Source organism: Peromyscus maniculatus, chromosome 3 (genome assembly GCF_049852395.1).
Source record: "Peromyscus maniculatus bairdii isolate BWxNUB_F1_BW_parent chromosome 3, HU_Pman_BW_mat_3.1, whole genome shotgun sequence".
Classification (NCBI taxonomy): Eukaryota; Metazoa; Chordata; class Mammalia; order Rodentia; family Cricetidae; genus Peromyscus; species Peromyscus maniculatus.
In genome coordinates, this window is record NC_134854.1 from 60728317 (window position 1) to 60754930 (window position 26614).

Below are 26614 nucleotides of genomic sequence, written 5' to 3' on the forward strand. Positions count from 1 at the left end.
GGGCAGCCCTGCTGGGGACCGGCAGCTCCCCACGCTGGGAGGGACCCTGCTTGGTAGATATACACATACATACATACATACATACATACATACATACATACATACATACGTGTCCTTAGGAAAAGGGAGCGAAGAAATGTGAGCAGGGAGGACGGGGGGGGGGGGGGGGGGGGGGGGGGCCTCGGCTCGCTCAGCTCTGCTCTCAGAAACACTGTGAGGTAATGGCTTGAACTCCTCCTCCTCAGGAGGCTGTGGAGGAGGACATCTGAACTCAGCCTCCCCACCGAAGGGTTCTCTGTGGCTTTGAGCTCCTTGACTGACCACCCCTGCCTGGCTGCCTCCTCAGGCTCCCCAGGCTGGGGAAGTTCACCCTGCTGTTGGCCGCGCTCAGTGCCCCTTCTGAAGGAAAGGCTGTCGTTTCCCCAGGGAGCACTGCAAGCTACCCTGGTTGGGGAGGCCTATCTGAGGTGTGAAAAAGACATCCTGAGAGGAGAGCATTTTCCCTGAAGGACTGCTCTCGGGGTCAGCTAGAGTTCAAGGTGCCTGGTGCCCAGGCCTGGTCACATTCAGTGGTGTTGCAGGCTAGGACTCGAATATTCTTTTTTTTTTTTTTGGTGGGTGTCAGGGAAGATAGGGATGGCACTGTTCGGCTGATAATAATACTGAGACCATACATAGCATTGCCATGACAGGCGCAGATGCGTCAGAGCTGTGTTGGTGCGGGCGCCAGAAGGACTGTGTATGACTTGCCCAGCTGCTGCAGACTCCATTCCATCTTGGAACACTCACAGGTAATTTCACGAGCGGGCTGCAATTCACACCTGGATCTTCCATCACCGCGACCTGTCAACAGTCAGATGTGGCTTGCTTGGACACATTTTCCAGGTGTCACAAGGCAATTCAACACATGGCAGATCAGCCGTTGCTCTGTGGGTGAGGACAAGCATCCAGCAGTCCTATCCGAAGGCTGTCCTCAAGACTTGGAACTCAGTCTATCTGCTTTCAGTTGGTTTGTTTGGTTGGAAACGGTCTCACTGTGTAGCCCAGGCTAGCCTTGAATTCACTGTGAAGTCCAAGCTGCCTGACAACCCCTGTTCCTCCTGTTCCCACCTCCCAAGTGCTAGGATGATAAGCATGTGCCACCGAACCATACTTCATTTTCTTATCTCTAAGCCGGCGCGCCCACACCAGACAGTCTTCCGGGGTAATTTGAGCAAGAATCCTCTGCAGATCTATTGCCCCAAACACACTCACGTCTGACATGGCCATTTGTATCCCTTCTGGAGCCCTCTTTGCATTGCTGACTTCAAGCAAGCTAATTAATTATTTTAGACACCACTATTAAATCGACACAGTGATTAATCTGATAATCCTTTTTATGAAATTACCTCTGAAATGCTAACTTTTCATCTTTGAAACTCACTGTGTAAATTACTCTGAAGATTACATTGTACGGCTTTCGGCTCTGTAAATCTTAATGGCGGTGTTTTGCCAAAAGCAATAAAAGCTGTCCTGGATTTATCAAGTCAATCGGGGAAGAGGCAGGCAGGAAATTGAAGGTGACTCACACTGCAAGCGTGCACGTGTGTGGGGGGGTTAGCTGAGGAAACTGCTGGAACTTGCCACTGTGGTCACATGCAGCCAAGGCTATTAGTAGCCTCAAGAGGCAGAGGGGTGTACAGAGCCCCTGTCACAACGGCCGAGGCTCCCTGTCAGAGAACGTGGATCTTACAGGCCTTCTCTTCTTGACCCCACCCATCATCTCCCAGTGCACAGGGCTGGGTCGCACGAGGCCCACTACCTGAGCTCAAAGCTGAGGATAGAATGATAGCCCCGGACCCTGCACAGGCCCCCAGGTGCCCCCAGAGGCAGGGAGTATGCTCGGCCAGTTGCCTAATTATCCAAGGAGCAGCGGGGAGGGCGCTGGAGCCGGACTAAAGGACCACAGTGGGGAGACCCAGTGGGCCGGACCCTGGACCTCAGGTTGACTTGAATCACTCTAGCCAAGCTTTAGATGTTGCCCAGGATCCCCAGAGCCTGGATGTGGTGACCCAGCCTATAACGGCGGGTGTTCCCTTCGACTGTTAAAGCCTTTGCTCCTTTTCTGTTCAGCAGTGACACGTGGAATCCCTCTGTGAGCCGCACTGGGTGTGCGGTACACGGCTCTGCAGCTCACAGGAGGCCTCGAGAGACTGCAGCCTGCCCAAGAGACGGAAGACACCCCCTTCCGAACCTGGGCCCCCACCATCCAGCCCTCTCAAAGCGTTTATTGACTGTCTACTGTGTTCCAGGCTCCGAGGACACAGAAGGCGCAAGAACAGGGCAGAGCACGTCAGTCCTCGAGACCGTGGAACGAGCAGTTAGGCAGTATGACCAGGAAGGGAGATGGGGAGCGGGCAGGCCCGTGGAGGGGAGGCTATAGAACTGGGAATCAAGGGGTCAGGACAAAGGCCTGGAGTCTCCCCAGCAGCACCCCAGCTTTGGCTCTGCCTCACTGAGATGATATTTGAATAGAGAACTGGAGATGGAGGACAGAGCCACAAGACTAGAGATGAGTGAGCCGCTGGGGCCAGAGCCTGACAAGGAGCATGAGGGGCATCGGGAGGGCGCTGGAGCCGGACGAAAGGGCCACAGTGGGGAGACACTAAGGTCAGGCAGCTCTGGAACCTGCAAGCCAAGGGAAGATCTGAGATGGGGTCTTTCTGAGTGTTAGGCAAGGAAACCTGTTGGTCTGTGGCCTTGCTCTAGTCTGAGAGGTGCCATCCAGGCCGAGCACGTGCTTCGGGGGCTCGTGCTAAGTGAAGAGGCCCAGGGCTGGACTTGGCAAGGCTTGGAAGCCCCTCTGCCAGGATTCACTGTGTGGCCTGGGGAAAGGATGGCCCCTCACAGGGACTCCACAGGCTTCTCCACAGCTGCCTCTCTGCGGTGGGAAGAGGACCGGCCCACAGCGCCTCTTTCTGCCTTTCTCCTAGCCCAGCCACTCAGATGGCGGCTCGAGACAAGAAAAGCCGCTCCCCTCCCCTAGCCCCTCGGAGGAGGCTGACAAGGCACCCTGAAGCCTGGAGGCTTCTGATCCTCTCAGCTTGCTCCTCAGAGAAGTTTCAATGTGTGGTAATTATTTGGGCAGCGAGGACTTCAATCGTCCTCTGGAGAGTGACAGGATAGTCCTTGTCCTTCAGGAGGGGGTGACCCACCCTGTCATCCCATGCTGGAGATGTTCTGTTCTCATCTGATGCCACACTGACGAGCTGGGCCAGTCTGGAGGAGAAACCATGCTGGAGCCTTCCTCTCAGGGGAGGAGAAGGAACTGGGGGGGGGGCCTCTTGCAGACAGAACCTGTCTTTGGGTCTGGGTCTCACCCTGTGCCTGAGCTGCCACCACGGAAGGTTTTCTGAATTGGCCAGCGAGGCATGAGGGTCTAGGCAGGCCCTGACAGCTCTTGGTACCTGTTTGATACTTCCTGAGTTGATGGTGGCATTTCTGGTGTGAATCCAGCTCCTGGGGTGCAGCTGTGTCTCCAGGTCCCTACCCCATCTGCCACCTCATTGAGGGTGTCAGGCTCCTGACCTCCCCTGCTCCAGGCCCACATCACCTTCCAGAACGACCCCATTATGAACACAGCTAGGATCCTTCCTCCCTGTTGCTTTTCCAGTGGGGCCTCTTTTCTCCCTCAAGTCTCACAAGCACTTCCGAGAGAGCCATATCGACCGACCGCCCCTGTAGGTTGCCATGGAAACGGAGCTTTTTCTTTCCTCCCTCCTGTTTACCTTGGTCAGGGGACTGCGGCAGAAAGCAGCCTGTCGCTGGAGGAGAAGGGAGAGTGGCGGGGAGGGAGGGAGTGGGAGCGGGGAGGGGGGTTGGGAGCGGGAGGGAGAATCAGCTCGCCTTAAACCAGATCATTCCGGTTCGGAGTGGCTCTCCCCCGCAGCCTGGGCCCCTCTGCAGTACGGCACTGCAGCGCTACACGGGGGCTGTGCAGGGGGGCGGGAGGGAGGGGCCGCACCCGCAAAGCTTTAGTGGAGAAGGTCCTAGACCCACGGTAGCCGTCTGAGTTCCACGTGGACCTCCCTGTGTCCCTGGGGGTGCTGCCCCGGGGTGGCTGCCATGTTCCTCAGGTTGTCATTGTGCAAGTGTCTACCCCATGATAAAGGGCTGGGAGCTGAGATCCAGCCCTTGCTCTGTGTACTCTGAGTGCCCTGGCCCAAGAGGCCTCACGCTGTGTACCAAGCAGGTCCTTGGCGTGGCCTCGAACTTAAAATTCCCCAACCAACTGCCTTAGAGCAAGAACCCCGATTATATATCGGAGCTCCCCAGCACTGCCTCGCCTCTCCCTCACTTTGCACGTTTCTGCTGGCTTCTGTGGCAGGCTTCTTTCCCTTCCAGAAGGCTCCAGAAGGTGGGGGCTGTCCCTGGAGAACTAGCTCTCCGCGCTCCTCTGAGATCCCTACCAGCGTCCTCCGTCCTCGGTACCTGGTTACTCTCTGACTCGTTTGCTGGATAGAACCCCTGCCTCCGGTGCAATCTGCCTGAATACAGGCCTGTGCCCCCGTGGCTTCCCGGCCGGTGGACACTAGATGCACAGTTAGCGTGGGCACGGGTCGCTGCAAGCCGCGGAGGCCACGACCTGGCCCTGAGCTGCCCGCCTCGCTGCCCGCCAGGGGGCGGCAGAGAAACCACCCTGGGCGGCTTCTCGGCGAAACGGGAGGCCATCTTACCTTCCGAAATCCCCGACCCGGCTCCCCCGCAGTGTGGACACTGGGAGCTTGGCCGGGACAAGCGACTGGCGGTGGCACCGGGGGGACCTGGTGTCCGCCTCTGGCACGGCTCCCTGGCCCTGCCCCAGGCTTGGCCAGGCTGCACTGCGGCTCGGCGGGGCTACGCCCATCTGGGGAAGGGTCCCTTCCTTTGGGCTCTTCTGCTCGCAGTGGCCCTGGGGGCACGATGCAGGCAAGGTCTGGCTTCAGGAGAGCTGGTAACTCCCTTGGCAACCACACTTTGGCTGACCTTGGCCTATCCTGTGAAATATGGCTAAGCCCAAGCTTATGCTCCAATACGATGTTTTTGTTTGGTTGGTTTCTGGTTTGGTTTGGTTTCAAGAAGCCCTGGCTGTCCTGGAACTCACTATGTAGACCAGGCTGGCCTCAAACTCAGAGATCCACCTGCCTGGGCCTCTGAAATGCTGGAATGAAAAGCACGTACTCACCGCACGCCTTTCCACACCAATTAGCTATGCAGAAAGTGTACGGAGAAACGCTGGACGGACAGCCGATCCGGCTCTGCCACCAAGGAGGGAAAGGAAGTTGCCCTTGAAGTCTTGGGCCTGTGATGTGCTGGCAGCTGTGTGCAGCCGCCACGTTCACCACTCCTAAGGGTTCTATCTGAGTGGCAGGCAGCGCAGGGTGGGCAAGGAACAGTTGCTGACACTTTAATGCCGAATCTGAGTTTGCTTGTTGGAGGATGGAGTTTCTGTAGTAAATAAGAGCCTCAGCCACCTGGCTGTAAACAGATTTGCTCTCTCACAAGGGGATGGGAGAAATTTTGGATATTTGCGGTACACACCAGAGCCTTCTCAGCTCTAGACTCCTGGCAGCTTTGCTTAGAAGATTCAAGAAAGATAAACTGATGTGCCTGTCCCTTCTAAGGTGACACACCCTGACGCCTGCTTTATTTCACACATGCAATTGCTGTAAGGATCCTGGTTTGATGTAGGGTATCAAAATCATAAGCGGCCCAAGTGTACAGCTGTCTCTGTCCTCTCCACTAACCCTAGAGCTGTGCCAAGGAGCCACACTGAGCCGGCGGCCTTCCTGCCTGGCCGCTCCGTGAGCTGAGAAGTCTCACTTCTGTATCTGAGGCCAGGGTGTCAGTCAGCCTTGGTGGAGCAGGACGGTGGATCCGCTGATGTCCTCTTCACCAGGTAAGGCCCTCCTCCCTCCACTTGCTTTCATCTGGCTGAGGAGAAAAAGATGTGGTACAGTAATGTTCTTGCTTGAGATTATGCTAGTGAGGAAGAAGCTTTGGGCAAGACACTAAAATCACACACACTTAGCACACCAGATTTTTTTTGTTGTTTTGTTTTTTGTTTTGTTTTGTTTTGTTTAAATATACCACCTTCCCCTTCATTTTTTCCCAAGACTGGTTCTTAAAATTAAGGTTCCAAACACCAGGCTGTATCTGAACGAGTGAGGACTTAACAGTCACACCCTTGGAGTCACTTAAACTACAGACTTAGCCAAGAAAAGATACATTCCCAATATCCAGAAAAACAAGATGTTTGTTTGAAGCCGAGGGAAATGGTGGGGATCCGGCCCAGGGGTCACATGTCCTGTGCTAGGCAGGTCCCCATAACCTTGCTGTACCCCAGCCCTTACTCTAGTCTCAGGGCTACAGTGCTAAGCAGTTTAGGCTGTGATGGCGAATTTATTGTTATTTGTTTTAGGTACTATCCTTTTCATCTCTAATTAAAATGTCACCTAAATGGCGGTCTCGGTTTGAGACACACACACACACACACACCCCGCTCTGGAGAGCAGCAGTGACTAACAACTACACAATATTATCACTAGGCAGCAGGCTAAGCACTTTACACAGGCATTTCAGCCTCACGGTGGTATCAGGAGATAATATTAACCCCACTTTCGGGGAAATGACACTAAAGCATTTTACTATTATTTCAGAGGTTCGAGAGAGAGGAAGAGACAAGCCTGTGTAATCAGACTGTCAGCCTAACGTCAGGGTAGCCAGGCAAAGACAAGCAATGTTCACTCCTGGCTGTGGCTGTACAGTTCTCTGCCGGACAGTTACAACAGGAACAGGGGAGACAGTGCACAGCTGTAGAACAGGCTCCCCAAACCTCTTTTTTTTTTTTTTTTTTTTTTTGGTTTTTCGAGACAGGGTTCCTCTGTGTAGCTTTGCGCCTTTCCTGGGACTCACTTGGTAGCCCAGGCTGGCCTTGAACTCACAGAGATCCGCCTGGCTCTGCCTCCCGAGTGCTGGGATTAAAGGCATGTGCCACCACTGCCCGGCTCCCCAAACCTCTTAAACCAGCTGAATCAGAACTGAAGTTAGAGTATCTAGCAGAACTGAATTTGGGATTTAGACCTCATTTAGTGACTACGTACCACCTTTAGAATGACTGCTGTGTACAGAAGACAGCCTCGGAGGCGCGTCTCTCCTTCTACCTTCATGTGGGCTTTATAGTTCAAACTCAGGTGGCCACCTGAGTCGTCCCTGCTGAGCCACGGGCCAGGCCTGCATGCTTTAGAACCAGTGCTTATAGGTTAGGTTAGCTGTGCAGCTACCTCTGGACTTCCTACCCCATTTACAGCCTATTCTAGCCAAACCTGTAGCACACAAATGAGCATGCCACAAATGTGGCACTCACCTGGTCTCCAGAGTTGACCCCAAACACAGGGGGACCAACAACTGGAGTACCAGATCAAGGAGCAGTGGCTACCCTAGGCCAGTTATCAAGTTGTACAGCCTCTGGCCAGCATCCTCCTCACAGGGTGTCTTACCGATAAGGGACCTAGGGAATCTCTTACTCCATTTCCTCTGACTGATGAGTAAACCAAGGCCTGAGAAAAAGTGAGTTCCATAGAGGAAGTATGTTACCGACAGAGGCAGGCGCAGAGAGCCCCCGTCCCAACCCCTCATCTCTTTCTAAAACTGCCAATCTGTGGTTGGAGCCATGTGTGGCTGCTTATATTTAAATGCCTTTAAGTCAAGTTCGAAATGTCACAGTAGGCACTGCTGGAGTGCTCAAGAGCCACACGTGGCTAGTAGCTGTCACCCCAGTGGACAGTGCAGACGGAGACCACGTCCTTCACTACAGAGGGCTCTATGGGTCACACACACTGCGGGCAGTATGCGGAGACCGCAGTGCCACAGATCAGCCACACGGGACTGTGATGGCACTAGGGCTCTGTCACTGTTTCTGACAAACAAGGATTTTATAAATGTAACCAGAAAAACAAAATCATGCAAACCAACTGAGATACTGCAGCCCCTCCCCCGGGCCAAAAATGGGGCTAGAAGCCTTACCCCAGTCAAGTGCAGACAAGAGGCTCTTTCAGGGCTGAAGGGGGGCTTGGCAGTCTTGAGGAGTTCGGTTCCCAGCACCCACGCCAGGTGGCTCACAGCCACCTGGGACGCCAGCTCTGGGCACTGGTCTTTGTTTTGTGTTGTTTTGAGACAGGATCTTTATGTCGTCCTAGCCGACCTGGAGTCACTATGTAGACCAGACTGGCTTCAAACTCACAGCGATCGGCTTGCTGGAGTGCTGGGATGTGTACTACCATACCTCTTTTTCTTTTTTTAACCAGGAGTCTATTTCAAAGCTCTGGCAGATCAAAAGTATGGAGTTAAAGGGACCCACTTCTTATTCTTGGTAGGTCTAGGGGAGCACATTTTAGGAGGAGAATAAGCTGGAGGAGGGCAGGCTAATCCGCACAGAACTGTCTGTATGATGTATGATGTATGTACGTATGGTGTAGGGATGACTAGACTGTCGGTATGGTGTATGAATGAGCACAAACCCTTTCTCCTCTTTGTAGATTTACGCTGTAACAGCCAAGAAACCTGTCCTTAGAGAAAGCCAATGGGAACAGAATGAGTGTGTCCACTGCTAGGAGGTAGGCCCTAAAGTGACCCAATGTGGATGGAGTGTCCTTGTCTACTCTGGATTTAACAGAGAAGGTCAGAAGGTGAAGCAGGGTAAGAATTGTGGTTTCATCTCCAGAGGACCCCAGAACAGGGCTCTGCTGCAGCTCTGGCCTTTCCTTTGGATTGCGAGGCCCTGTGACTGTTCATAGGTTCACATTTCCCTCAGACCTCCTGTGTCTCCTCCAACCTTCAGGGAAGCCTCCACACCCCAGACCTGCTCAGCAGTGGTTCAGGTTTATGAAATGGCGCAGTGAGGGGGGGGGGCACAGCTGCTCCCTTGCAGAGAGCCAGGTTCTCCTGAGAGTCACTGTGTGTCCAGGAGCTCTGGAAAGGGAGCAGACAGAAGCCATCACAGGGTGGGGTGTGACAGGGCAAAGCTGACGCTGGTGGGAACTGAGGGTGAAGGGTGAAGGGGTGGGTCTGCGATAGAGGTCAAAAGGGGAACTCAGATGTGCACAAATTACTGCAGACAATCACAGCGACTTGGACCAAGTATGTTTAGAGATTTATTGATCAGATTGTTTTAGAAAACCAACAGCGAACACTGACAAGGTACGTAAGTACAGACTGGACATTTCAGGGTAGATTTACTTGCTTGTAGGAAACCAGGGGAGGTGGAAAAGCGGTCCTGATCACATGGCATGCACACCAGACTGCAAAAGGACATCCACACTATTTCACAGGACGGTGGCAATAGCTTAAAGTAAGGCAAGCGCTGGGTACGGCCTCGCGACTGCAGGACGGACGAGCCAGCCTGGCCCAGCCTCAGAGCAGCTCCAGAGAGGCCTTCCTTCCTTCCTTCCTTCCTTCCTAGCCTATCCTCCAGTCTCTCCAGGGAGATGATGCCTGCACTCTCCCTACTGACTCCGTCAGTGTGCTCTCCGCTGCCTCCTTCTCTTCCCGCTGCCGCCGGGGAACTAGTACAACAGCAATCACTACTTCTTAGTGAAAGTGGCCTTGTCTCTGGAAACTGCCTCTGACTCGGCCTGTGCAGACTAAGCGGGGTCTTCAAAAAACTTCTCAAAAGTTTAAAAGAATTCACAACGTGGGAAGTACACCAAGAAGATGGCACTACCTTTGAAGCACAACTCAGAACTTCTGTTGAGGACACTAGACAAGGGGAGATCTTTTTCTTCCAAATCTCACAGACTTAGAAGGGAGACTACGCATGGAGGTTCCAGACCCCCACCGAGCCCACTTCAGGCCCTGCCTATGCTTCCAGAGTTCTAAGGTACCCGGGGACCAATGGAATTTACACCTATGCTAACCAGTCACTGAAATGCATGGCTATAACAATAAACCCTCCTTCACCCTGAAGCCCAGCCCCAGAACACAAGCAAGAAGAAAAGGGGAATGGCTTTCTGTGCTACATCAGAGTGTAAGTGTCACATAAGACCACAGACCACCAAACTGGCTTTAGAGGGGACCAAACCAACACAGTCCACGAGGACAGTGCACCCTTCCTGAACACCAGCCTATCAGACTGGAGAAGGTGACTCCAAAGAAAGAACCAGAAGAGCAAGCTTTGTCAAAAGCCAAAGAAAAGTGTTCAGATGATGGCGTTTCCCGTTTCTGTGAGACACCGCCTTTTCTCCCCACAGGAACTAAGAGTTCTCTGGTCAGGAGGCAGCAGAGAACTCAGCAGCAGCAGATCATACTCAGGCACCACCTCAGCTCAGGGAGGCCCTATGGCTTCTCAGCAGCATTCAACAGCTCTGCACTGGCGTGGTGGCGGGCTCCAGGCCCTCTGAGCTTCTCTTCCTTCCCTAACTACTAGTCCCACTAGTTTGTGGGAGAGGACTAGGAAGGGGGGATAAGTAAAGAAATGGTTTAACAGAAAAGTTGAAACACTGATTATCTGTGGATTTCAACTGTCTGTGCTTTCATCGCGCTACTGTGGAGACCCAAAGGTCACTGTCTCATACTTTTAATCTAGAAATGTTAATATTTTCATTATATATATATAGTTTTTAAATCTAGCTCTGTGCTGGACACGAATGCTATAAAGCAAGCTTTTATATCAAGTCATTAGGCCCTGAAAGAAGATTCCTGCCAGTGAAAAGGGTTTGGCTTGCCTTGAAAAGCAGGCAGAGCTTCAATCTATTATATACTGGTTTGCAGGTTTTCGGTGAAGTGGGAAATACCTTATCGTGCTGGAGGCATCATTTAATAAGGTATTACATTCCCAGATAAATTAGTGTACATGTAGGAGAACTGTATTAATATTAGGTTTTAATTCTCCACTTGGGCAACACTTTCAAGTGGACTTCCTTATTCCTGGGCAAGACATGCAAACAGAAGATAGTACAAACAGGAATGGGAAAAAAAAAAACTCAACTCTAACAAACCAAGAAACAGCAATTTTTTATGAACTAGAATAGGAAAACATGGACTTGAAAAAAATCCAGCTTTACCAAAAGTTGGCTTATGATCACACTGAAAATCCTTGGCATACTTTCACCCTAAAGCAATAAGCTGACTTGCCCAAGACAGTACAAACAGTAGTGGAACTGCTCTATGGTCACTGCTTCTACATAATCTGTCCAGACCACTCGTGTCTACGTATTGCACTTCCATTTCCAGGGCACAGGAAGATGGCGGGGCCTACCTCAAAGAGGCAGAGGAGCAGCAGGCGCCATCACCTTTCCCGCTCCAGGTGAGGAGTCCAAGTGCTGGCTCTAGAGAAACTACAATGCTGGCGACCCTTGGGGAAGCCAGTCACCTTCCTAAGTCCTCACCTACAGTCATTTGGCATCCAGAACACGTGCACAGGGCGTTTACAGCATCGCAGCTGCTCCCTGCCCCGTCTTCACCAGTGTCCCAGTCAAAGACACTTAGACCAAACATGGACTTCAAAGACACATATGGTCACTGATGTCAGGCCTCCAGCATCTATCTCAAAGAAGAGCGCCTTCAAAAGGCTTCAAAAGGATGCCAGCCAGTGTGGCTTGAATCAGTCCTCTCTTGACAACTTTCTGGTGTAACAGAACCAGAGGCCTTCTTGTATTCCAAGGACCATGGCAGTCAAAGCACAGAGGCTGAACAGAACAGTCTTTGGTCCCTATATAAACCAATGACAAAAATCCATCTGTCACCCTGGAAAACATGGCTTATTAGTTTGGGATGTAGTTCTGCCACAGTCCAGAGACCTGGCCTGGAGTCACAAAGTTTTGAACTCACAAAGTGGCTCAGGCTTACTTACTCTGGAGAGGGTCCCTCTGATGGTAAGAAGTCAAAGCCACACCAACAGGAAATGGCGAGATTTGGGGGATGGGACCCCTAGAGGAGCAGCTCCATTTCCTCAGAAATGACCCAAACTCACAGATAAGTGCTTCTTCCGGGCTGCGAGCAAAGGCTCCACTGACGACAGCCCACACGGATGGAGCAGAAGGCCTGCTGTGAGGAGAAGTCCAAGACCTCCCTAGGACTGTACACTATGCAGGGACTTTCCAACTGCAACTCAAAGGTGACTCTAAATCCACACAAACTAAAGAGATCTTTTCTGGTTGAAAAGAAAAAGAATAATGTTAAAGCTAGGTGAAAAAGAGGCACTTAAAGGAAAAATAGTGTTTCAAATCTCCTGCATATGTCTCCTCCGTAACAGGCCTGCAGGAGGGTCTGGCTTGCCCTCCTGCAGGCCTCCAGTATTTTGACTACACCTATGGATCCCACAGGCTTACACTAGCAACTCCCTCAACTCTTCTAGCAGTCTGAAGACAAAACGAGTGAAAACTTAGGTCACTTTTCTTCCAAACGAAACAGACCAGAACTAAAATCTCTCACAAAAAAGGCAAACGATCCTGTCTCACTCCTTCTTCCTCCTGCTGGTTTTCAAATGACACTTGCTTCTTTCTTGAGGAGGATAAGCTGTGCCTCTTCCCTAAGACCTTTTATCTAATTACTAGGCAATTACAGCACCGTGTACACTGAAGCAGACAGCAAAGGGGTAAGAAGCTCAGGAGGGACTCCGGGACCCACTGCTTGAGAAAATGCAAGAACGTGGTCCAGAGATTAAAAGGAAACGGCTGCTCTGAGAGTCAAAGGCCATCGCCCCAAGCAGAAGCTAAGCTAAAGTCTGAAGGGTGCAGGTGCTACGCTCTACTCTACTGTCCTCTGACATGGACACCACGCACTTAGGATCTACAGTTCCCCGTGGAGAGGTTCAAGACATAGTTAAAGCCATTAATAAGCGCAGGGGAAGCTCACAACTGCCTAGAAAGAACTTGACGCCATACATTTAATTTGAAAGACAACCACGTGACGCTGACACACAAGGCTAAGTCTCAGCAGGCCAATGCTAACCACAGGGGCATCAACAGGTGAGGGGCTCACTAATCAAACGTTGCTCAACTCTCTCCTTTCGTCAAGATTAGGTATCTTTGCACCAAGTCAACCACTGCTGTCTGAGTCCAGCCACTCAGACACATCTCAGAAACACTAACTCAACATCCAAATTTAAGAACAACCTGCAAGATTATCCAGGTCAGTCTTCTCAATCTATCTCCCAGACCACTTGCTGCTGGCTTTTTAAACTTGGTGTTTGTGGATGATAATGCTTTAATAGGTTGTATTAGCTGACATGGTCAATATGTTTAGAATTTCTTTAAAATAAGGAAAAAACAACACACACACACAATTTATCTCTCTTGATTCCTAACATCAGGAAGTTACTTTCAGATGTTCCCTCAGCTCCATCAGGAAAGAGGGACTGCATATATGGGGTGCAGACTGGGGCAGGAGGGAGGGAAGCAAAGAAGATAGCACATGAGAGAGTGAGATGTCCATAAACTTAAACCCATTCACGAAAGGCATCTGATGTATTTTCTGAATAAGGCCTTGATCAGGGTAACCAATTCTCTTTGTAGCACACTCTACACTGCCCATAAATAAAGGAGTCTCTTTAAATTAACATTTCCAGTATCAATGAACAGTCCAGAATCCTCATTTCAAGCGTTCGATGAGGTCCTGTGTTAGTCCAAGGTGCAGAAGCTGTGTTCGGGAGAGGTTTGCTAGGTTGGGGAAGGCCGTGAGCAGCTTCTCCCATGCCAGTTCCAGCAAGCTAGGTACCACCAGCCAGATCTTAAACAATGACCCAGTCCGTTTGTTTTCGTGGATGTTCACAACTCCTCCGTGAATGTACATGCAACCAGCCTATGAACAAATGGCAGTTAAAAGAAGACAAATTCAAATGGAAGAGCAATAGCTACCAAAGCAGAGACTTTTCAGCAAAGGAAAGGGAGCAGCATAGCTGGAATTAAACCAACCCTCGGGCTGGAACTGCAATCAGGTACAGACAGCACTTGTATAACCGCCAACCCCGGGTTCAACACCCAGTTCCACAGACACAGAATTTCCACACTCATCTGAGCCTATGCAGAAACCGAGAGTGCTTATATAATGAGTGGGTTAGTAAAGAAAGGAATAGGATTTTTGTTTTGTTTTTGATATAAGGTTTCATACATTACTTAGCTGGAATCAAACTCTTAAGCTCAACTGATCTGCTTCCTGCATGGTAGAATTACCATGTCTAGTTCTATAGTTTTGTTTTCTTTTTTAATTTGCTTATACTGTGTTTTGGTTTTGTTCTTTTTTTTTGAGATAGGGTTTCTCTCTGTAGCCCTGGCTGGCTGTCCTGGAACCTGTTCTGTAGATCAGGCTAACCTTGAACTCAGAGATCTATCTGCCTGCCTCTGCCTCCTGAGTGCTGGGACTAAAGGCATGTGCCACCACTACTGCCTGGCTTTGCGTGCGTGCGTGCGTGCGTGCGTGCGTGCGTGCGTGCGTGTGTGTGTGTGTGTGTGTGTTAACTTAAACTACAAACAACTTTTTATTAACAACTAAGTTTATAGTATATTGAGTATCTAAAATATCAAAAGCTGGTAATACAAAGATGAAAAACAGTACCTTTAATAATATGGTACCAAAGAATACCATTATTCTGCCCTCTTAGGAAACATCGTAGAATGTGAATTTCCTTCACATTTAGAGTGCTTTTTTCAACCTGGATGGAGTAGTGTTTTCCTCTCCTTTTCTTAGGCCACAGTTTGTCAACAGCAGCATCTTTTCTCCTTGCTCGTACTCCTTCCGACCCACTATGTAAGAACGATGTAAAAACAAACTCACGGGGGTAACAGCTGCACAGTGGAAGTAAACAGGCTCTGGCATGATGGCAGGGAGCTTCACCCACTGAAAAGTCTGCAGATTCAGCTTCCAGATGTCTCCCAGGATCACTTCTCCATTATAGCCCCCACAAATGAAAACATCTGCCAAGACAGGAGAAAGCCCAATAGCACACAAAGGCAGTGAGCTGCAGCTACAGCACGTCTTCCGGGAGAACATATGGTTAGCTGACAGGTGGGCCATTCCTCAACAGAACCGGGACATTTCCCTGGGACTCAGGATGCCAGCCTCTAGGGAGGCTTCATGTCAGCTTCTCAGATTTAAACATTTCTCGGTTCCAGGCACTGAAAGCGAAGGAACAGGAAGCTGGAAATAAAGAAACTGAGGTCTGGGGAAAGCTCATGGTCTGAAGGAGGTCGGCTGTGCAGCCCAAGGGAGACGCCCTGGAAGGAGCAGGCTAGCCATTGCTTCTCCATTTCCAAGAGAAGCTTAAAATCCCACTAGACAAGAAAACACTAATCAAAAACAAAATGCAGCTACAAACCAGTCTTTCAAACTCTTCTTTTGAGTAACATCTTGGAAAAAGCATGCATTTTTTTTATTCCTACCAACAAATATCCTCCCTGTGGACATTTCACCTAGAAGAAATGCTCACTGCATTTCTGCATATGCAGAAATGGACCACAAAATATATGCAATCTGGACCACAAAATGGGTGGGTCCTTCCTCACCAAAAAAAAAAAAAGATGAGCTGGATGCAGTGGCACACGCCTTTAATCCCAGTATTGGGGAGGCAGAGGCAGGTAGATCTCTGTGAGTTCCAGGACAGCCAGGGCTGTTACACAGAGAAACCCTGTCTCAGAAAAACCACCATAAACAAACAAACAAATAAATAGTAAGTAAATAAATATAGCCAATGCTCATTTGATCTGTATAGCTCTGGGTGGGTTAGTTTTAACTACTGATCAACTTGTAGCAAACACCATGTGACCTTTTAAAGGCCCAGAAGTTCCAACTGAATGATGCATGGCTCCCAGGAAGCAAATGAATAAATGGCTAATTCAAGTCTGGACCAAGTTTAAGCCAATACTTAATTAAACTATAAAATATACCAGGAACTTTAGTTTTGGCTGGGACTCAAGAAAAACTTTAAAGAATAGCTCCATTCTCAGAGGCAAAGCAGAACAGTGTCACAACCTATAAATCTTATCCAACAAGCAGAAGCATAATTTTTAAAAAGTCCCCGTGTATACATAAAATGGCAGATAAATACTACTTAAATCTGAAGTGGAATGCTAAAAGGATACAGGCTATCAGGTTCCTGCATATACCCCTTCCCAGAGGAGGGGGGGGAAGTAAGGGGTGCTCATGGAGGTATGTCAAACTATAAAATGTCTTGTAAATCAAAAGCCAGAAATATAGCCAAAGAAGACTTGTTATCATGCTTCAAGTAGCTGCTACTTTCTGAAATCATACAAGGCCTTTGCTACAGGAGAACCAAGGGATGAACTCAGAGTTCTGACATCACATAGAGAACAGAATAAACTTTATGCTATAGTATTCTGGAGAAGTTATTACAATTTTAGTGCAATGTGCACCGAGGTCTATCTGTGCAAGCACTCACAGGGCTAGAACCATAAATCATGCTGGAAGATCCAATAAAAGCTTATTTATCATCAACTTCAGAGTTCTTTTAACAGAGAAAGCCCAGACACAAAACTAGTTTACATTCTGAAAACTGCCTCGAGTTCCCTTTAAGTTTAAATTACAAAATTATGCACCCCTTAGAGGAGCTAATCAGGAAATCAGTCATTCTCAGCAGGTAAGATTACAGAAATGAATCAAAATTTTAGTTAGACTCCATACCATTTTTTATTTGAACACAGCTGTGACATCTTCGGGCTGCAGGAAAACCTGTCAAACATAAATACAGGAATTGCATTATTCAAGAAAACAACAGCTAGTCATTCCGGTCCTTCCTGATGGAGTGTCAGGGAAACGGAGAAAGGAGAAGGGATGGGGTGACAGTGTCATAGATGGGCAGATTTTAAGTTCCCATTATCTTTTCTTTTTTTCATTCTTGTGTGAGTATGTGTATATAACACACGTGTATGCCTCAAGACCCCCGAGAGGAACTCACGGTGCCTCAAGCTAAGGTTACAGGAGGGTGTAGGTTCCTGATGTGGGAACTGCACTCAGGCCCTCCAGAAGAGCAGTGTGAGCTCTTAACTTCTAAGTACCCCAGTCCCTAAGGCCATTTCTTATCTCTCGTGTTCTTCCACTTGTGCCATAACTCAGTGATCCCTATTAAAATCTCTCTGCTCAGCAGCTAAGAGAGAATAACAACCAAGTTGAAGAAAAGTAACTTCTAACTTCATTTTAATAACTTTTTTATGTGCCATATCACTTAAGAAAATTACCCTTACCCTCCCCCCCCCCCCCCCGCCAACAACTATAAAATACATTTGCTAAAGACATGAATCAATACTTTTAATTTACCTATTTTTTCATGAGGTTTTGTTGCAATCTCCTCCCATACATTTGTTTCAAGGTTGTATGCATGGATCTTGGAAGGGAAAAAAAAGCACATATGTACAAGTAAATAGCTATAATCTTATTACTGTAAAAGCAGATTTTGAAAAGGAACATTTTTGGAGCAGTTTTGGAAAAAATGAAAAGGCTCGAATCCTCGAGGAGAGAAGCGTGGGTGCGTGCGTGCGTGTGTGCGTGCGTGCGTGCCTCTCAGCGCTCTGTGTGCTGTGCTACTCCTCTGACATCTCCACAGTGAGCAAGAAACATTCTTGTGACGGGAAAAAAGCAGCATTGGTAAGAGAATGGGACAAATCAACAAACTCCTTAAAGGTCCAAGGCAGGCCAGGAGCTCTGTCACCTGACCCAGATCTCCTCTGGGATTTCTAACTGTGACATTTTCTAAATGCCATGGGGATGGAGGACTAAAAGCCCTAAGGAGCTGGGCTCTCTGGAATCAGTGATGTACAGCCCTTTTTAATGCACTACACCAACGAGAGGGATGTGACATTCTGTGAAGACTGACTCCAACTCTAATTATTATACATTCTCTAGTCATCGTCCTCATCCACCACAATGTTCATACAGACTTCTCAGCATGCGATAAATGTGACTGTCAGCTGCAAAGCCCATCAGGAGCACTGAGTTTAACCTTCTGTCATACAGAACTCTGATCAAAAAACAAGTGTCGCCAGGCATTGGTGGCGCACGCCTTTAATCCCAGCACTCAGGAGGCAGAGGCAGGCGGATCTCTGTGAGTTTGAGGCCAGCCTGGGCTACAGAGTGAGTTCCAGGACAGGCTCCAAAATGACTGTTTCTCTGTGAGAAACCGTCTCGAAAAACAAAACAAAACAACAACAAACAACAACAAACAAGTGTCAAGGAAGCTGCTCAAAAATTCAAATACTAACAGAGTCATCTTGATTACTAAGATAGATTCCTGTCTATTGTCTCCCACTACCTTTTACTTCTCTAAGGAAAAAAAAAAGTACCTTGTTTAAGGAATAGGCTGTCCAGGAAGTCCCTCCTCCCAAGATGTAAATCCTCTGCCCATCATGAGCAATTTCATGTCTGTACCTGAAAATATCGAAAAATATAACAGGGTGAAAATGACCTCCCTAAGGTTTAGCTGTGAGGTTTTTATTAACTAAATATTGCCATTATTTGTGGTGATAAATTATTAGAAATGACCTAAGTGTTAACTAATAGTGAACTAGTTAAATGAACTATAGAATATGCATAAAATGCATTAGTATACAATTAGTATACAAGGACGGCTAATCCATCCCAAAGTTCTGTTCATACCATTAACTGGAAAGGAAATGAGCTCCATGTTAAATAGACTGCAGCCAGCCTTAAAACTTTCAGTGTGCAAACACACAGGAATGTAAGGGTGTTCCCATCTTAGATGGCAACCTTAGCTACCTCTAAGTTTAGTTTTATTTTTCTTTTCTTCAATTTGCTGATTTGTATTTTCTTTCTTTGTTTCTTGTTTGTTTGTTTGTTTTCGAGACAGGGTTTCTCTGTGTGGCTTTGGAGCTTGTCTTGGAACTCCTTTCATAGACCAGGCTGTCCTCGAACTCACCGAGATCCGCCTGCCTCTGCCTCCCAAGTGCTGGGATTAAAGGCGTGCGCCACCACCTCCCAGCAAGGGTTTTTTTTTTTTTTTGTTGTTGTTGTTGTTAATTAAAAGTGGGAAGATCCACCTTTAATCCTGGCCACACCTTCTGTTGGCAGCCTATATAAAAGACCTGGAAGAAGAAAGCTTGATCTCTCTTTACCTGCTTTCTCTTTTTAGAAAGTCCATTCTTTCACTGGCCTTACAGAATAAAAGACACACAGTACAAGAGGTACAGATGGAAAAACCCTAAACAGACTATAGTGTGTTTAACAATGTGTGTAGGCTTAAGAAAAAGGGTATAGCCATAGGGAAAAAAATGAATAGTTTAAAAATAAAGTCTTTAAAGAGAGAAGTAAAGTAATATAAAAAAGGATAAGCCATGTAGAGAAGAGAACAGAGGGAGTCTGGATCTTGGGTGTTACTGTGTTGATTCTGACAAGCAAACAACAGCTGCCGAGAGACATGGGACTGAAGAGGGACTGAACACACACCAGCCTAGACATTTCAGGGATGCCTTCACTTCAAGACAAAAGTCAAAAAGCATATTTGTAAAATATAAGTTAAAAATGCTTTGTTTCCACAGGAAACAAGAGGCTGTGAATTCACTCCAGGTTAATATGGGTCAGGTTTGATCAAGGGAGACCTCCTGAACCTTGACAGGTAATATCTATCAACAATGGTTACTGCTGGTCTTCCCAGGACTTGATCATTATCTCAATTTTCTCAGGGACCCCTAAAGGTGTCTTCACATTATTTTTGTCACACTGTATATATGTTTCTACTCTTGTTTAAGGTATTGTACCTATGCAGTTCATTTAAAAATGTTAAGGCAAACTTCTAGTTTTTGAAAGCTATTATTTATAAACTATTTAGGATAATCAAGAAACATAGGCCAGGCTGGCACACACCTTTAATCCCAGCACTCGGGAGGCAGAGCCAGGCAGATCTCTGTGAGTTCAAGGCCAGTCTGGGCTACACAGGGAGATCCAGGACAGGCACCAAAAACTACATGGTGAAACCCTGTCTTGGAAAAAAAAGAAAAAAAAAAGCCCAGAGGCAAAAGATAGGATAATTTTAAGTTAAGAAAAGCCTGGGTTGGGGATTTAGCTCAGTGCCTAGCAAGCGCAAGGCCCTAGGTTCAATCCTCAGCTAAAAAAAAGAAAAGAAAAGAAGAAGAAAAAGAAAAGAAAAGAAAAGCCGGCTAGAAATAAGACAAGCTAAGGCCAGGCATTCATAAGAATTTGGGAGCTGCCGGGTGGTGGTGGCACACGCCTTCAATCCCAGCACTCGGGAGGCAGAGGCAGGCGAATCTCTGTGAGTTCAAGGCTAGCCTGGTCTACAGAGTGAGTTCCAGGAAAGACGCAAAGCTACACAGAGAAACCTTGTCTTGGGGGGGGGGGGGATTTGGGAGCTGGGTGATAGGCCCCCCCAAAAGTGCCAAAAGAGTAAGAGTTTTTAAAAAACAACTATAGAATCCCATGGGACTAGTTATATATGGTTGTGAGCCACCATACAGGTGCTGGGAATTGAACTCAAGGCCTTTGGAAGAGCAGCCATCTTAACCATTGAGCCATTCTTTCAGCCCCTTAGAATTGGAATTCTTAATCCTCCTGCCTTAAGTCTTCTAGTGGCAACAATGTCCATAAAATAACTTAAAGAAGACCACTATGTGAATATGCTTTGTCTTTTTTCCCCTGAAAGCCCCTAGTGCTCTCAGCATAAATTATATCCAAATAACAGCATTAACAGCCACCTCCCATTCCCTCCCAGTAACCCTGCAATAGCCATCCCACCAACACCCTACTGTAAGGACACTAACGTACAGCAAATGCACACATTTTGCTTAAAGGAAACAAAAGACACCCAATTAGTCTGAAGAGAGGAAATTAAAAAATATTTACTTTGTTTTTAAACTCAGGAAAATAATACTAAGTTTGTCATTAAGTTTAATTCTAAGAGGTAACTTTTCTATGGAAAGAAAGGTGAAAGATCTAAGGCCATTAGTAGAAAGCAACAGGAGAGGATGGGCGGTGGTGGTGCACACCTTTAATCCCAGCACTTGGGAGGCAGAGGCAGGCGGATCTCTGGATCTCTGTAAGTTTGAGGCCAGCCTGGGCTACAAAAAAACAAAGACAAAAAAACAGAAAGCAACAGGATGTTGGGATGTTTCAGAGACAGCGAGACGAACAACTATCCCAGCTACCCTCCATCCATCATCTATCTTCCCATCTGTCCCTCCTTCCAATCAACACTCACTGACCCTCACTACGACTTTTATTGGCAACTGCTACCATTGGTTCCTTTCAAAACTACAAGCTTCTTGCTACTAAAAGACTAAAACATACAAAAGAAATAATATTTTAAAAATTCTACACTTAGAGGAAAACACTGTATTTTCACCAACAGCCCTTTCTTTATCACTGATCTGGACCCATGTGCCAGTTAACTACTTTATCAAGGGAGTTTTTTCTTCCTGGTGCCAAGGTTCTGGAAGAGTTCAAATCTCAGCAAGAAAGACCACAGTGCTCAGGCCCAGCACCTCACCTCTCCTCCGGCAGGTCACAGGACAGGTTGTTTGGTTTGAGTTGTGTCCACACCATGGTATTGAGATCTAACTTGTGCAGATCTGTGCTGTAGATGTAGCCAGTTGTTCCCCCAAAGACATAAAGGGAACCATTGATGAGGGCCATGGCCTGTAGAAAGGTGAATAAGAATGACTCCTTAATCCTTAACACTTTATTACAGAACATAAACTTAGCAATGCCCCCAAATCATGTTGTAACAAATTCTCTTCTTCTTTTTGTTTTGTTTTATTCTGTGTGTGTGTGTGTGTGTGTGTGTGTGGTGTGTTTCTGTGTAGCCCTGGTTGTCCTGGAACTCACTCTGTAGACCAGGCTGGCCTCGAACTCACAGAGATCCGCCTGCCTCTGCCTCCCAGTGCTGAGATTAAAGGCATGTGCTGCCACCACCGCCCAGTTTCTCTTCTTTTTAACCCTTTAAAATATGAGAATCTTGGCTAGAGACATGGCTCAGCAGCTGGAGTGCTCTCTTCTCTCCCAGAGAACTGGAATCAGTTCCCTGCACTCGTGTTGGGTAGCTCACAACCACCTGCAACTTCAGCTCCTTAGGCATCTGTGCACACATTTCACATCATATAAAAATAAAATATCAGAGCTGATCAATGGCTCAGGAGTTAAGAGCGCTTGAGTTCAGTTCCCAGTACCTACGTGGTGGTTCACAACCATCCCATAATTCCAGTTCCAGGAGACCCAACACCCTCTTCTGACCTTCATGAGCACTAAGTATAGACACAGCACACACACATGGTGGCAAAATACACATACACACAAACAAAAATCTAAAAATAAAATAAAGTATCAGACTTTGACTCAGGTATGATGGTGCTTGCTTATAATTCTAGGACTCATGAGGCTGAGGCAAGAAGATCAGAAAGAAGTCTGAGGCTAGGTTAAAGGCTCCATAGTTGAGTTCCTGGCCAACCTGAGCTACAAAGTGAGACCTCAGAAACAAAACAAAACAAAACAAGAAGCCCCAAAACCAAAAGACCCTACCAAGAATCTCAAAAATTAAAAGCTAAAGGCCTGGCAAGATGAGCCAGTGGGCAAAAGTGCCAGCCGTGCCAGCCTAGCTTTGAGTTTATCCCCAGAACCCGCAGCAAAGGGAGACAACCAACCACAGAGGCTGTTCTCTTTGAGCTGTGTTGCATGCGCACATGCACACACACAGACACACGCGCGCGCGCGCGCGCGCGCACACACACACACACACACACACACACACTAGTAATAACAAACAAAAGTCCTGAAAGGTTAAAAATAAATCAGACCCTAAAGCCAGGTGTCTGACATTCACCTATAATCCCAACTATTCATGAGGCTGAGGCCAGTCTGTGCAACATGTGAAACCTTGTTCATGAATGAATGACTAAATCTTTTTCTAGAACCCGGGGGCTGTTTTACCTTTGTTTGCCTTTACAAAGTAAAGCTTTGCTAGTTCTACCCAGAAAGGTATGTTCGGTGATTATCTTAAGAGTCAAGAATGTAGGGCCAGTGGATAGGAGCACTTCCCCTAAAAGCCGCCTCTCACACTCCTAGGCATCAGCAACAGATGGGAACGAGGCTAGCACTGTCCTAGAAGTGTGGAGCCCAGAGCTGACATTTCCACCCGACTCTTCAGTCACTGCCACAGCTACTCCTTAGAGCTTGTGTGGTCTCTGCAGTGAGAGAGAGTGGTCTAGAAGAACCCTTTCTCAGTTAGAACTCAGAAGGGCTTAATCACTCCTGTGAGCAAGACAGCTGAGCCCAACACCAAATGGTGGTTATTCCAAGTTCAAGCACTGGTCTCAAAAGTCTGGTTAGGGTGGGTAGCCCACTATCTTTCAGATATAACTTTACAAACCAAAGATTAAGCCAAGTGGTAGCAGCACACACCTTTTGTCCTAGCACTCAGGAGGCAGAGGCAGGTGGATCTCTGAGTTCAAGGCCAGCCTGGTCTACAGAGTGAGTTCTAGGACAGCCAGGGCTACAAAGAGAAACCCTGTCTTGAAAAACCAAACCAACCAAACAAACAAACATAAAACCAAGACCAAAGGTTAAACTGACCTACGAACAGTCTCTACATGCTTTAGTTCAGCTGTGTATCGAGTCTCTTGATGAGCTACACTTCTTAGGAAATAAAGTTCTTCCTAGATGCCATCATCAGAGCAGACTCACACCATGCTAAAGCTCAGTCTTGCACTAGGGGTTGTGCAAAGAAATTTCTACGTAGATCTAGCTCCTAACCTTAAAACTGGATCAGAAGCAAACAGTGGCCCTGGGAAGATGGCTTGGGGGTAAAATGCTGGTGTGCAAGCACAGGACCAGAGTTCAATCCCTACACTCCTGTAAAACAACAAAACAAACAAAACAGGAGTGGTCAGAGCCACTTGTAAAAGCAGTGCTGGGGAGGCCTCATCAGCAAGGCCCAGACCTCAGAGAGAGACTGTCTCAAAGGAGAGACAGAAGGAGGACCCAGCTCCTAAGAACAATACCTGAGGCTGTCCCCTGGCCTGCACACAAAAAGTCCCCCCCCCCAGCAAAGACTGGTGAAAACAAGAGAGGGGAGTGGTAAGATATATGAATTTACTTTCAATCTCTATTAAAATAATGGTAGCACTGTATTCTGACACTGCTGCTCGACTAGAAAAATATGAAATAAGCACAGTCACCATTCATTAGCCACAGATTAGTACCTGTCCATATATACGACTGGGTCTCTTCCCCCGACAGCTGAGTAAAGCCCATCTCTTGTACTTCACGTTACAGACATGGACGTCATTGCCGTTGCTCTCACCAAACGGGATGCCTGTACCTCCAAACACTAGCAGGTTGTTTCCATGCAGCACAACTGGGGAGGAAGAAGCACACACTCCACTTATGCAATTGCTTCCTGCAGTGTGCTGACCAAGAACCCAGACCATCTGAAAAGCTCAAACATGTCTACTTTAATGATCTTATTAAGACCACTCACTGAACTATAGGATTCTTCAGAAAATGGCTTAATTTGTACTATTATCGATTATCTCACATGGTTTACTGTTACATGTATGATACACAGCCAAATGCACTTAAGACAGCTCAAATACACAACAAGCCAGAGGAAAATGATTTATCATCTTTGCCTTGGAAAAGAACCTGTAGGACTCAGACGGGAGAATCAAAGGATCCTCAGTCGGAGGAATGATCTTTATATTTTATACTATGGTTTTTGTCAGTTTAATCCTCCACCAGATCAAAAGAAACATCAATATCCTGCAGACAAGTTTGATATTCTATCTTTTTCTTATCTATTCTATCTTTATCTTACACAATTCTCTCTTTTTCTTTCTTCCCTTCTTTATCTGCCTCTCTCATTTCAGTAGCTCCCCAACTTCGCCCATAATGTGTTAATTCATACTCCATAGTGGTTAACAGCACCGTAGCGGTCAACCATCTGCCCTGCAGCGGTTAACAGTCAACAGTCTGCCCCCTAGCGGTTAGCAGTCAACAGTCGGCCCTACAGCGGTTAACGGTCAACAGTCTGCCCCATAGCAGTTAGCCCTAGCGGTTAACGGTCAACAGTCTGTCCCATAGCGGTTAACGGTCAACAGTCTGCCCCCATAGCAGTTAGCCCTAGCGGTTAACGGTCAACAGTCTGCCCCATAGCGGTTAACGGTCAACAGTCTGCCCTGTAGCTGTTAGAGGTCAACAATCTGATCCCACAGCAGTCAACAGTCGTCCCTGAAGAGGTCAACAGTCTATACTGTAGTGCTGTCAAGAGTTGGATTTAATTCTAGTGTCACTTCAGGAAAACTAGTTAACCTCCCTAACTTAATTTCCACAACAACTCTATGAGGTAGGAACTGTAAATGTTATTTTCCTCTCTCTCCTCTACCTCCCGTTCTGTGTTGTTTGCATCCAGGGCTTGGTACACTCTACCACTAAGCAATGAGCCCAACCTCCATTTTTAGAGGAAGAAGAGAGGCCTAGTAAACTGAAACAGAGCAAATGTTTGTGTTTTAATTCCTCTGTTTATTTGTTTTCAGGAGATAAGGTCTTGCTATGTAGCCCAGGCTAGCCTTGAACTCATTGCAAAGGTCTTTCTCAGCCTCTCAAGTGCCTGGTAAGAACAATTTAAATAACTTGCTGAGGGTTTCCTAAAAAGAGATGGGATTCAATCCCAGGCAGTCTGGCTTCAGAGCATGCACTCTTAGCTATTATTGTCAGGGCCTCTATGAAACCTTGAGTTCTTCATTTATACGATGGCAATCACTGTAGAAACTTAGAGTGATGCTGTAAGGAAGTGAAGTCCTTCCCTTAATAGCTATTAATTACCATAGTTACAACTCCAGTTTTTCATTTTGATTACATTTTTCCTAACACACACACATATATATATATACATATATACATATGTATACATACATATATTATACATATACATACATATATGTATGTATATGTATAATATATATGTATGTATATAATGTATGTATAATATATATGTATATATATAATACTTTAAACTGACCTGGCAATCCAATATTATACAGTTAGATTCAAACCCAGGAACTCAGGGATTCCAGGTCACCACACTCTGTTATCACACTGACAACACTTGATCATGTTACAATAGTATACACTACTAACAAGGAACAAGTGACACTGAACCTGATATTTCAGTTGGTTCACAAAGTCAAATTTTGAGAACTGCTGGCACTTACGTGACATAGATGCCAATTCCCGGGGCATGTAGCCATCTGTCCCCATCTGGTGCCATGTGCCTGTTGCAAAATGATACCTCCAAAGCTCCCTGAAGAGAGGATAGTCTTCATTATCCGGCCCTCCTGATTCATCATAGTCTGGGTTATACCCTCCAAACACATAGAGATTGGTATTATCTGCCACACAGCGATGTCCACTACGGGCTGGGGGAGGTCTGTGGCCTAAGGAAGAAGAGGACGGTTTTCCAAAAGTGGCCCACAGATGAAGAGCACACACATAATTAGTAACAACCATTTGAACCTTAAAGGGAGTCAGCAAGGATTCCTAACACAACATATGTCATTTACTTAGGTTATTTTATACACTCACACACTACTTCAGATTTTTAGAAGCTAGTCTCCATTTTTATTTCATGATT

General features: G+C 47.2%; 1 protein-coding gene and 1 long non-coding RNA gene across 3 annotated transcripts in view; both read right to left on the reverse strand.

Annotated features, from left to right (window-relative positions):
- Nucleotides 1-680: 680 nt before the first annotated feature.
- Nucleotides 681-3813, reverse strand: LOC121827901 (uncharacterized). The gene is made up of 2 exons (XR_006070229.2): nucleotides 3447-3813; nucleotides 681-843 (listed from the first exon to the last, which is right to left on the reverse strand). It is a non-coding gene; the product is annotated as an uncharacterized LOC121827901 (long non-coding RNA).
- Nucleotides 3814-9147: 5334 nt separating this feature from the next.
- Nucleotides 9148-26614, reverse strand: part of Klhdc10 (kelch domain containing 10) — a 53491-nt gene continuing 36024 nt past the window's right edge. For both annotated transcript variants that reach the window (XM_006979409.4, XM_006979408.4), the window contains 8 exons: nucleotides 26196-26417; nucleotides 24186-24340; nucleotides 21479-21627; nucleotides 18306-18390; nucleotides 17284-17350; nucleotides 16651-16698; nucleotides 14788-14927; nucleotides 9148-13815 (listed from right to left, as the gene is read on the reverse strand). In XM_006979409.4, the coding sequence (XP_006979471.1) occupies nucleotides 13606-13815; nucleotides 14788-14927; nucleotides 16651-16698; nucleotides 17284-17350; nucleotides 18306-18390; nucleotides 21479-21627; nucleotides 24186-24340; nucleotides 26196-26417 (1076 nt within the window). In that variant the 3' untranslated portion in view covers nucleotides 9148-13605. The remainder of the gene's footprint in view (nucleotides 13816-14787; nucleotides 14928-16650; nucleotides 16699-17283; nucleotides 17351-18305; nucleotides 18391-21478; nucleotides 21628-24185; nucleotides 24341-26195; nucleotides 26418-26614) is intronic.